The sequence below is a fragment of the Notolabrus celidotus genome, chromosome 5 (assembly GCF_009762535.1).
Source record: "Notolabrus celidotus isolate fNotCel1 chromosome 5, fNotCel1.pri, whole genome shotgun sequence".
NCBI lineage: Eukaryota > Metazoa > Chordata > Actinopteri > Labriformes > Labridae > Notolabrus > Notolabrus celidotus.
In genome coordinates this window covers 28,328,506-28,341,272 of record NC_048276.1, presented here as the reverse complement: position 1 = coordinate 28,341,272, position 12,767 = coordinate 28,328,506, and the positions used below count along the sequence as shown (strand labels likewise).

At 39.4% G+C, this 12,767-nt stretch overlaps 1 protein-coding gene across 3 annotated transcripts; it reads right to left on the bottom strand.

Moving 5' to 3' along the window:
- Nucleotides 1-1,436: 1,436 nt before the first annotated feature.
- dub (duboraya) lies at nt 1,437-12,016 on the bottom strand. Of its 3 annotated transcripts, none has more exons than XM_034684538.1 (7): nt 11,921-12,016; nt 7,171-7,260; nt 4,271-4,339; nt 3,989-4,060; nt 3,650-3,898; nt 3,037-3,501; nt 1,437-2,065 (listed from the first exon to the last, which is right to left on the bottom strand). In XM_034684538.1, exons 1-7 carry the CDS (start codon nt 11,924-11,926, stop codon nt 2,036-2,038), a joined length of 981 nt encoding a protein of 326 aa, XP_034540429.1. In that variant the 5' UTR covers nt 11,927-12,016; the 3' UTR covers nt 1,437-2,035. The 3 variants fall into 3 exon arrangements, with proteins under 3 accessions (XP_034540429.1, XP_034540430.1, XP_034540431.1); XM_034684539.1 differs by having other exon boundaries at nt 3,989-4,057; XM_034684540.1 differs by having other exon boundaries at nt 3,052-3,501; nt 3,989-4,057.
- Between the last annotated feature and the right edge of the window lie 751 nt (nt 12,017-12,767).

Here is a 12,767-nt window from a genome sequence, read left to right as displayed (position 1 = left end):
AAGGCGCACAAAAGCCCGCTTGACCTTTGCAAATGCTCATCTGAACAAAGAAAAGACTTGTGGTCTTCATTTTATGGTCAGATGAAACAAAAATTGTATTGTTTTGCCACAATGATGTATCCTTCATATGGCGTAAAAAAGGAGAAGCCTTCAATCCTAAGAACACCATCCCCACTGTCAAACATGGGGGTGGGAACCTAATGGTTTGGGGGTGTTTATCAGCCAATGGACCAGGGAACCTAATCACAGTAAACGGCACCTTGAAAAAAGCACAATACATCAAGGTTCTCAACAACAACATCAAGCAGTCTGCAGAGAAGCCTGGCCTTGGGCCCCAGTGGACATTTCAGCACGACAACGTCCCAAAAACACACAGCAAAAGTGGTGAAGAAATGGTTAGCAGACAAAAAGATGAACGTTTTGCAGTGGCCCAGCCAGAGTCCTGACTTGAATCCAATTGAGAATCTAAGGAGGGAGCTAAAGATCAGGGTGATTGCAAGGAGACCCTCCAACCTGAAAGAGTTGGAGCTCATTGCTAAAGATGAAGGGGCAAAAATACCAGTGGAGATATGCAAAATGCTGGTCAGCAATTATAGGAACCGTTTGATTGCTGTATATAGCCAATAAAGGCTTTTCTATTGATTATTGAGAAGGGCATGAATAATTTTGGACATGCCACTTTTTGTTCAAATGTGAATAAATACATTTCCACAATGAAGCCTCTTGTACATCGTCTTATTGCCTTCTGGGAGACGCCTGTGTCATTTCCAATCAAGAAAAAATTTACTGGTTGTATAAAAGTAACTTTAAGACAAAATTTGCCAGGGTATGAATAATTTTGGCCTTAACTGTTTATATACAATAATATAAAATATAATATTATTATCATCATCATCATTATTATGTTATTTATATTACTATTATCATTATAATTATTGTTGTTATTGTTCTATTTTGCTCCATTTGTTTGGCCAACTACTTTCTCTTTATGTCTAGTTATCTGCCAAACTATAGAGGAGTATTTTCTCCTATAAATCCTTTGACCCAAAAATTTTGTAATGTCTTAGGTCAGGACATTAACAGAGCATCGGATTTAACCACATAATGCTTAAAAAACTTCTGTACATTCATTTCAGTGAATGCTCCTATGAGGAACTCTTCTTCTGCATTGATTTTTGCGCCCCCTGTGGACAAAGTGGTACCTCTAATCTCTTCAGTGATTTTATCCCAGACATGAGTAAGTAAAATCTCACCTGCTTTAGTTTAACAGTCAAACATATCACTCACTGTGAATCTCTGCTGAGGAAAATGTTTTGAAAAGTATATAATGGAATATATAGAATATAATGTTTTTTAAATACTGAATCCATCATTCTTTTTTTTCACCACTGACAAAGAAAGCAATAAAAAAACATTTAAGAGAAAATAATCAATACTATAGACAAAAAAGGCATTTTAATTTTACTTCCAGAGCTTTGAGGCACAATGTAACATTTCAGATACAAATACTTCAAATGTACAGTTTTTTTTTAGCGTGTTGAGTCTTTACACAGTTTTAAAAACATTATATAAAAATAATCATAAAGCTGATAAGGCTTGATATTTTATCTCTGACAGCCGAGAGTGTGTGAGGAGACAAACACAAATAATTCAACACAATCATCGTCGTCAGTCAAAGCTCTATATCATAAAAATGAAAAGACTAAATTCACATTATATTCTTACAAAAAAATGCATCAAGGCTGCAGTGTAAAAAGATTTGGTTGGAGGGTTAGAAAAAAAGCACATTCAGATCAGCTGTTTCCAGAAGTTTCCTTCATATGAGATCACAGCCTGAGCTCCAGTTTAAACATAGTCATGATACTTTACAGGACCAGAAGGTTCATTCTGTTCCTCTGCTTCGTCTCCATCACATCAAAGATACAAAAGACACAGATGGCTTCTTGATATGTCCTCAGTGTAAGTCCAGACCCTCTTGACAGCTACAGGGTCTCCCTCTCCCTCTAGGGGCTCCACATGGCTGCAGAGTTCAGACTCAGCTAGCTGGACTTTGACACACTGTCTCCTGTGGGAGGAAGAAAACACAACAATCAAACCTACTCTGAATAATTCTCCAACAAAGATTCAACGTGTTTAACAAAGCGCCTGATTTCCACATCCAGCAGATCATAAATTTAAAGCATGTTTGTTTTCGCCTGAGTTATCTACGTTCATTATTTTCTCAATTTAAGCCCCGGTTTTTGGTCTCTACTACCAAAAACAGAGAATGTGTGCATTTAAATTGCTAAATGCTCCACTATATTCTTCTTAAATTACTTGGAAATTAGCTGCTTCTGAACATCCCTTCTAAAAGCCACTGCTGCAGTTGAACTGACCTTTAAGGTGTACATAAACTTATAAACAAGACAAAATGATAAAAACTAAATAAATAAAAGGGATTAAAATACAAGTCTCCAAAATTATTTCCATATTTTTGGAGACTTGTATTATAATCCCAGGAACATCTTGCAGGCTGTTTTGACCAATATTATTTTGTTTGTTTATTATTTTTGGAGACTTTAAGTGAAAACAGTTGAAGAAGAAAGAACCTGAAGGGGTTTGCTAAGTCATCAAAGTAGTACACATTGTAACCAAGGTTAATTTAGTAGCTGCTAATAAGTGAGTAGTTCATCATGTTTCCTCCCTTTAGTCTTTAATCTGCTGTGAACAGGAGAGTTGTATATAAATTCAGCCGTACAGTTGTCATAAATAGAGAAATGAGCTATAGAGACCCAACTGTTTTTGTATGGCTATAAAATTTTTATTTCTGCTGTAACATTTTAACATGGGGCTCTATGGGGCCTGACTCACTGCAGGAGACACACTCTAGTGGACACGAAGGGAACTGCAGGTTTTGGGAGTAGGCACTGGCTAAATTGAGATTTGAGTATCGATAACCAATTTAAAATCTTGTACAAGTTTAACCAAAATATCAAGTTTTAAATATTAGGTTTTGTTTGTTGTATAAATTAGAGAAGTTAGAACTCTGTTTTATACGTCAGGAAAAATCACTTGGCTCTTTTCTTCCTCTCTGCTGTCTGTGTTTGTTGGTGTTTCAGTTGATTCTTCTTTGTGTTTTTCTGCAGAGTTTTTCTCTTCCTTCTCCTCCTCCTCCTCTCTTCTCTCCCTGATGAAGAACCGTCTCCTCCACCTCCCCCCTCGTCTCCAGTTTGTCTCCTCCTTCTCCTCTATCTTGTTCCTCTCTGGGCTCAGCGTTGTTCTCTGAATGCTCTTCTTCTGGGTTTCATTTTTTGTTTCTGTCTTCTCCTCCGTCACCTCGTCTGGTTTAACTTCCTTCTTTTCTCCTTCTCCTTCTTTTTCTTTGGTTTCATCTTTAGGTTCATTCGGTGAGCTCAAGCAGGTGTCCCCTCCATCAATGGTGTTGTTGACGTCGTCACCGCTGCTGGACTTCCTGCTGCGGCGGGATGGTGGTCGTCGCCGGATGGAGTGGCGAGCTCTGCCCTGGAGGACCAATGAGAGCAGAGACAGACAAATGAGGTCACTGTGCTCAGATCAAATCAGAACCAAGCTTTTACTGAGGAAGGTGTTAACATGACATTGTCATTGGAATAGACCAATCAGAGTGCTGGAATGAAAGATGGAGACTCACCTTGTTGATATTGGACAAGATGGATCCCTCTGCTGCGGTGGGAGGGGCTTCAAAGGTGGCCGGGCCTTCTTCTTTAGTTAAAGGTGAGGCGACGACAGGACTGATGGGAGTGGGTGTGGATGGGGTTGGGGTTACTGTGGTAACAGGGGCAGAGCCGGAGGAGGGCGAGGGGAAGGCGGGAGGCAGGAGTCTGAAGCCGGGGCTTTTTGGAGAGGGGAGCAGCGCCGTGGGAGAAAGAGCGAGGTTGGCCTAGAGAGAGAGTAACGTCAGAGTGATGTCAGAGTGATGTCAGAGTGATGTCAGAGAGCACACAGGCAGAGAGTAAACACCTGGATTCACCTGTAGCTTCTCTATCAGTGCTGAGTTCCTCTTGGCTTTGACAGGTACAGAGGAGGGGACGCCTGCAGGCTGCTGACACACACACACACACACACACACACACACACACACACACACACACACACACACACACAACACACACACACACACACACACACAAACACACACACACAAACATAAAAATCATCACTGGTTTACACCAGCTGTGCGTAAGTTCAAATGTAGCCTGGTTTGAATGTAATCTCTTAGGATAGAGTTTACACTCTACTATTGGAATCTCACCTCGTGGTTGTCTGCATGGGTTTTGGGCAGCTGTAAGGAGCGAGGAGGTCGTCGTCTCACCGGTTTCTCCTGGTCAACAAAAACAAGACAGTATTAAACCTCTTTAATGTCCAAGCAGAACAAACAGAAAGAACCGGAGAGCTCATTTTAAAGATAATAAATTCAGTTTACAGAGAATATGTTTAACTTAAAGAGTTTAATCACACCACATCCAGGCTCTGCTGTCTCCATGTTTGCTCTCAGCCTCCAGTCCAACTCCTCTCAGACTTACTGGGAGAGTTCAGACTGGATAATGGGAATCTATTGGACTTATGTTCCCAGTTATACCTGTAAGAACTTAATGAGATTTCACATACAGGCAAAAGGTAAGGTGCTGTTTTACTGTGGCTACTACAGAGGAGCTTTTGAGCAAGTAAAATTTTCACAAACTGAAAAAGTTAAAGAAAACATGTTTCCTAAACCACGGTGTGTGATGATGGATGAGAGACTGAATGAGCTGCTGAGAGGGAAGACAATGACTAAAAAATGTTCTTCATTATGAGGAAAAAGTCATTGTAATGAATAATATATCAAAATCGTGGTATATTTATATTTATGAAATTTAACAAAAATGTCCAAAAGTGATAAAGTTAGCCAAAATAATGTCACAATGAGACAATAATAATAAAAAATAGAATAATATGAACAAAAGTCTTAATTCGAGCGTGAAAGTCAAAATTATGAGATGACGTTTGCATAAAGATGAGAAAATGTCACAACAATGTAAAATGTATTATTATTAGATAAAAAAAGGCATAATTATGAGATAAAAGGTCACATAAATGTCGTAGTTATAGATTAAAGGAAAAATTACAAAACCAAAGTCATAATAATGTGGTGACATTTTTTTATTTTAAGCCTAAAAAGTCTTCATTATGAGATAAAAGGTCTCACTAATGTATACAATCAGAGGGTACAAAGTCAAAATTACAAACAATAAAAGTCCATAGGAAAGAAAAAGTCACGATTATGTATTAAAATGTATTATTATATTAAAATGTCATAATTATGAGATAAAAGATCATATTAATGTGATAAAAAGTCATACATTTGCAATAAACAGTCAGAATTATGAGATAAAGAATATTTATATCATGACTCACTTTTTAAAATAATAACTTTATACTTAATCGTTTAGATTTTATCTTAAGTATTCTTCCATTTATCCCAAAATAGTGACTTTTGATCTGATGACAGACTTTTTGTGTCAGCGCAGGGGCGTGTCCAAGCTTTTGGACAGGGGTGGCTGGGGCACGTGTGCACGCCAAAGCTTTACCCTTTCTGTCTCCTCCATACTTCCCTGGAGTTAATAAGTAATTTATCGTATCCGTATCATACTGCTTTTATATTGGTTGTGTGTTTATCACATTCGTAAATTGCTCTAAGCTTCATTCTTAAGAATTCAAACTGAAGGCACTGTTAACACATCTTATCAACCCTATTTTAAAATAAGTCCCGCCTCCAGCAGGGCAAACAGCCAATCATAGTCTAGGATTTTGGCTGGTGGCCAATCAGACTTCACTCGTCTGGACACACCCCGGTCATAATGTACCTTTAATCTGGTAAAAAATATTTTTTTTCACATTATTGTGACTTTTGTCCAATGTCTCTCTTATCCATGACTTTTTATTTAAAATAAGTCTTTATTATTTTTATTCTTATTCTTATTCTTATGTTACATAATGTTGCTTTCATCTCACTGTCATGACTTTCATCTCAATGATGAGCTTTTTTTCCTCATCATAAGATTTACTCACCTCAGATTTGACTATTCTGCTGGTTGTCCATAAGTTTGACATTTTTGACCTCTTATATCATTAATGGACATTTTCTCTCATCATCCAGGTTTAGTTTTTATCTTATCTTACAGTCAGATATTGTTTCCACTCAATGTTTCTCATGCAGTCAGACTCTGACTTTGACTGTGTGTTCTGTATCAGCCTATAGACTCTGTTTTTCTCTTTAAGCTGCTTTAATCATTCTCTGTGTGATTTATGGATTTGTTTTTGTTTCTGATTACAAGAAGATGTCTGAAGTTTGTGGGTAGTTAATGCAGTTGTGATAAAGTTGGTTCCTAACATGCTGTGGGCTCTCAGCTGTATAAACTGTATATAAGTCAGGAGACTTTACACAAACATCCCCTAATTTAAGGAGAAAGAGTTCTGCTTCTGTAACCCTTGAGTTAAACTCGTTACACTCTCACTGACTCTGCCTCATTTCCTGTTTTTTCACAAACTGCTGTTGAAACTCAGCGACATGTGACTGAGACTTGTCCATACAATATCACAAAGATGTGATGCATTAAAGGACACTCTGAAAACTCAGTTCTTTCAGACAGTCCTACGACCACGTGTAAACAACACTTTTCAGATTTGTGTTGTCTTGTTTGTGTACTTTTGGTTTGCAAAAAAGGTAACAGCTGTTTGTGATGCAGCAGTCATTCAGATAGAAGGCTTGTGGAGACGATGAAAGATCTGACCTACAGCTTTGTGTTCCCCTTTGTGTTTCTTTTTGATCGCTCTGTGTCGTGTGTTTAGTTGGGGCCACTGCGTTGATGTTTGGGGGTATTTTGTTGCTGTGTCTTGTCACTTTATCGCCTAAATAGACCTCTGACTGGTCTCCCTGTACTCTCCTTGACGTCTTTGTAGCACGTTTTATTTTGGTCTCTTTACTTCTCTTCCCTGTTACTTGAGAATTTCTACCTACCTGCTTATATTGAGGTTTTGTTGCAGGTGTTTTGGATCTGACAGGGCTGGACAAACAGATTTCAGGGGCCCTGTACCCCGCATGGCCCCCTCTGTCACCCCCTTAGTAGTGGAACTGTGTTCATGTAATATTCAAAGATTGGACATTAAACTCACAGTTTCCTGTCCACCAGCGTCGTGTGGAGGAGCTGAGCCTTTGAATCGTCCTGCAAGTTCAGCCACAGAGCACCGGGCTGGAGCCTCCTCCTGAGGGAGGGAGAACAGATGAAGCTAAATCCATCGGGATGAAACAATAAACTTATGTTTCTTCAGATTTAGGTCGATGTTTGTTTTGTTTTGGGGGTTTGCATGGAGCTGGACAAAGTAAACTCTCTAAAAGTGAAGGTGAGATGAGAGAGATGAGGTGTGGTGAACAGGTGGTTAAGCACACGGCTGACTGACACTAAATGTTGGTCTAAAGATGGAAGGAAGCACTTTTTCATACAACTAAAAATAAATAGTCCACATTAAAGTGAACATTTCCAGTGAAGGTGACGTCAGGCGACGCAAAATGGGACTCCTGCAGCAATACTGATGTTGACATTTCTGTCCTCTTTCAGCTCTCTTTCTTCTCTTTGACGTTGACATACCTTTAAACATAAATGAGGCAAATGTCTCGGCTGAACATTGTTGCTGTTATCTCCAGTGGTGGACAGTAACAGAGTAAATTTACTTGAGTATAGTAATTAAGTACATTTTTTGAGTATCTGTACTTGAGTATTGTTTTTTGGGAAACTTATTACTTTTACTGCCACTACATTTAGAAGACAAGTATTGTACTTTTTACTCCACTACATTTCTATCAATGCTCTAGTTACTCACTACTTTTGCTTTGAAGTCAGCTCATGAATTTCCTTTTCTGAAATCTGATCCCTAAGACAGTAAAATGTGTTTGTGTAGTTCTGTTTGTCTCAGTGGTTTAGTCATACCTGTATATCAAACACAGAGCAGATTTCACTCAGATCAGGCAGTTCATTTAGAGGTGGTAATGATGGCTATAATTCTCCACATGAGCACCCATGGCAATATCTTCAGCCCGTGTTAGAGGTTTTTGAAATGAAGAATGATACGCATTGTTTTAAATGTTCTCCCTGTTTCCCACTCTGCCCAAACATTCAATGTCCAATCTGAGAAAGTGTGTTGAGCTAGAGAACATTTGTTTCATTCCAGATGAACATTTCAAACTAAGTTGTCTGTGCTTGGAGTAACTTAGTGTCTGTATATATTCCATGGTATAGTTTTAGAGATTTTAAGTTGTGATTTCTAAATAAACATGATGTAACATAATGTACTCATATGTATTCTTGACTGCATTTATGTATTTTGAAAATACAATGTTTTGAGATATTTTAAGAAGTACTTTGAATACTTAAGTATTTTTAATAGCAAGTACTTCAGTACTTTAACTCAAGTAATAATTTGACAGAGCAACTTTCACTTGTATTGGAGTAATATTTGACCAGGAGGATCTCTACTTTGACTTAAGTAATGAAGCTGTGTACTTTGTCCACCATTGGTTATCTCTATCTCTTCCAGTTTAAGTGACTTTGTGGAATTCAACAGCTTAGGAATGTTCTCACCAGCTCTGCTGCCATTGCCTGGATTGCAGTACAGGATGATGAATTAAAGTATCCTCCATGTTGTTTGGCCTACTGAGTTAGCATGCTAACGGAAGCTTACGTTTTTACCATAGTGTCAACAGGCAGCTGGGAAAGGTGACAGACTCCTCTCTGTGAATTGATTTGATAAGACCTGTGATCAGGTTGTCTCTGGTGTCACTTTTGATGTTGAAAATTAATCACCCTTTTTATGGGGTTTTTGATTAATCAGGATCAAGTATTGAACACAGCCGGATGATTAAATAACAAAACAACAAACTCAAAACATTCAAAGTTATCTGCAGTTTAGCTCAGGATTATGAGGCTATTTATCTGCACAAACAGGACGAGGCCTCAAGTCCGTTTAAGGAGCAGACAACTAGATAAACACACACACACACACACACACACACACACATACACACACACACACACACACACACACACACACACACACACACACACACACACACACACACACACACACACACACACACACAGCTGTTGACGTGGGGTTGAGCCCCGTCCATTTCAGCTGAAGGTCTCACATTGCTGACATTCAACAGATAATGAAATAACATCACAGGCGACGACACACTCACACAGACACACAGACACACAGACACAGACACACACACACACACACACACACACACACATACACATACACACACACAGGGTGTTGTTCATTCTTTCCATGGTGTCTCTGACCACAAACTTAAGGCAGAAAGTGACGAGAAACAACCGTTAAACCACTTCCTGTGTGTGTGTGTGTGCGTTTGTGTGTGTGTGTGTGTGTGTGTGTGTGTGTGTGTGTGTGTGTGTGTGTGTGAGAGTGAGTGTTTGTGCATGTGTGTGTCTGTGATCATTTTTAGAAACTTCTCTTTCTCCTGTTTTCATTGAATATTCAGACCTACCCTATATTTCTGTTTTCTTTCTATCATAAACTATTGTCCTCTCTTTCTCTCTTGTGACTACAGCTCCCATGAGGCTTTGGGAATATCACAACATATCAGTACAGACAAAGCCCCTCCCTCAGTTTAGCGCTCCTTCCTCTGTGTTTTATCATGTCCTAATCTGTTGACTTGATGCAGTGAACTCACTGAATTTAAGAACTCTTAAAAAGTCTAATTTAAGCATAGAAATACAAAATAAAAACTGGTAAAGATTAACGAGCACACAAAAAGCTGTCTCAAATTCTGAATTCTAGACAGAAAAAGAGACACCAGGGACGACCATTAACATGTCAAACTAATCTGTGTAAAGGAGTCGGTCACATGTTTCCTCTGCCTGTTGACACTGTGGTAAAAACTCTCTCTTTAGCTAATTCCTCTGTTTGTGACAATTGTACAGGCTGAATTTATATACAACTCACCTGTTTACATTAGATTGAGGATTAAAGGGAGGTAGAATTAGGGGCGTAGCCTCTTTGAGTTACAGGTGGGACTTTCTAGCTGTCTGATAGGTGTCCCTTCAGTTCATTCGGTTCTTGAACTTAACCTCTGGGTCGTGTTTGTGGTGTTGCAGCCTTTTAGATATTTGTTCATATAAATATCAGACAGATGGTCTGTCTGTCTGTCTGTCTGTCTGTCTGTCTGTCTGTCTGTCTGTCTGTCTGTCTGTTATTTGTTTTGTTGCAACAACAGACCATCAGAGAAGACTGACAAAGTTTTTACACTTAGCCAGATGCTAACTGCATTTATATGTTAGCACTCATTGGCAGCCGTCTGTGCTCAGCTCGTAAATCAGAGTGAACAGTGTGATAGCGTCTGTTATAATTAGGAACAACATGTAAGACTTACATTAATGTGCTGTCAGTGACCTACAGTAACCATATGCTACTTTTTTTCTCTAGGCTGCATAAACATTACACAGAAGTGACAGCGTGGACAAAGGAGACACCAGACAGAGTGATGAAGCAGCAGAGGAACTTATAGCGAGTTGAAAACATGTGAATATGTTGGTACCATTTCCCTGTAATACATGCAATGAAAGTATCTAAACCTGTTACCTGTTTACTGAGATACACTGACAGAAAGAAGAGTATATGAAAGATATGATTACTGTGGAGCTGTGGGAGGAGGTTACACTACCGTAGTCTAAAACTGCAGCTAATTACACTAACGCTGAAAGCCAGGTTGTGAAACTCTGGCGCCAATATGTGGAACAAGATACTGAACGTTAACAGCAAACCTAACCGGATTTAAAGGCATCTTGGGTCGTGGTGCAAATCAATAGTGACCTACAGTAACCTGTAGGTCAGTGAACACAGCACCTGTGTAGGTTATTTTACTTTGATAAGCCTTAAAAATGAACATAGACCTTCATTAAGACTTTCATACATTTTCCTCCACGAGGACAACAAACCGCTGTGTTTACGGTTACAAGTATAAACAAACCAGAAAACATCAGTTTTTAGTCTTCAGCCTCAATAAGTTCTCTGTTCTTATTCATTATTCATACTGTGTCAGGTATGGGATCGTTAGCATGTTATCTCTGGATAACAGCAGAGATGTCAGTCAAAATGTCCCCTGATGAAACACAAATATGTGATGCCTTCAAGTGCTGTCGGAAAGCTCTGACATTTGGCTTCCAGTAAAGCTCATATGGCGTCTTACAAACTGAAACACGATGTTCTGATTAACCTGATATCACGTTGATACACTGATCACTGTGTTTGTGGTCATCAGCTATTCAAATAACTAATGGGGACAACATCTCTAGGGACATTTTTTACATATCATATTTAAGTGTATTTTTAATAAACATTTCATCTAATAGTGCAGAAGACAAACATGCTGCAGGTCATTAAACTGTAGAACAGGAGAGATCAGAGCGTCAATAACACTGAAATAAAAGAGCTGATGACACTCCTGCTCCTCAAACATGACAAGCATGTTGATGAAATCTGATGCAAAGTTTAACTTCATCCTGCAGCCACTCACCACGCTGACACAAACACAACCTGCAGATTATTCTTCATCTCAACGAACACAACAAAAGAAGAAATCAGAGACACCACAGCCTGTGTTCAAACTCTGAAATACAAGTTTAAAAATACCACAAGCTGCTCAGGTCTTACACTTTTTATTCCTTTCTGTCTGATTAAACAAACACACACACAAACACACACACACACACACACACACACACACACACACACACACAAACTCCCACACACATACACACACACACACACACACACACACACACACACACACACACACACACACACACACACGCACAAACAGAAAAGTGCAGTGTTTTACCTCCATCCTGCTCGTTGTCTGCCTGCGTCCTCGTTTATGTCGAGTATGTGTGAGTGAGAGTTGGCCTGCAGGTTAAATATAGAACCAGAGTCAGTGTACACACACACACACACACACACACCCACACACACACACACACACACACACACACACACACACACACACACACACACACACACACACACACACACACACAAACACACAAAGCAGCTCATATTCTGTCACATGCTCATCATTTCTCTGCGGCTTCATGTTGATTCATGAGATTATTATGTCAACTCCAACACAGAAACCAATCAGAGCTATCAGTAAATCTAAGTTTAATCATCAAATGTCTAAAAGGCAGAACACAAACTGAGCACACTGTAAAAAGAGACTTGCTGAAACTAAAACAAACTAATGTGTCAAACTCAAGAGAAGAAGAGGGAGCTGCAGCGTGGCGTGTTAAAGGGTGTTTTTATAATCTAGAGGTTAAAGTGATGAGCTGCTTTGTGCTTCATGTCACAGAGTCCAGTGATAGTCACACTGAGGATAATACAACTGTCATTTTCAGCTCTAATGCAGTAAAACAGTAAAAATGAGACATCAGTAAAAAGTCTGACAGAAAGTTCAGGAAGCAGATTGCGCACTCAGTTATTTCCTGTATCTGTGTCACATGGTTTCTCTACTGGCCCTGCCCCTTTAACGGACTAGCAGCAGGTCCTCAGTCTGATCAGAGTAATGTGAGTAAGAGCAAAGATTAGGAGCGATTCGTTCACCCCTGAGCAGGGGCGGAGCTAGACTCTCAGCGCAAAGGGGGCAGAGCATCCTCAAGGGGCCCGTTCTGATAGTCAAATTCACAACTGTA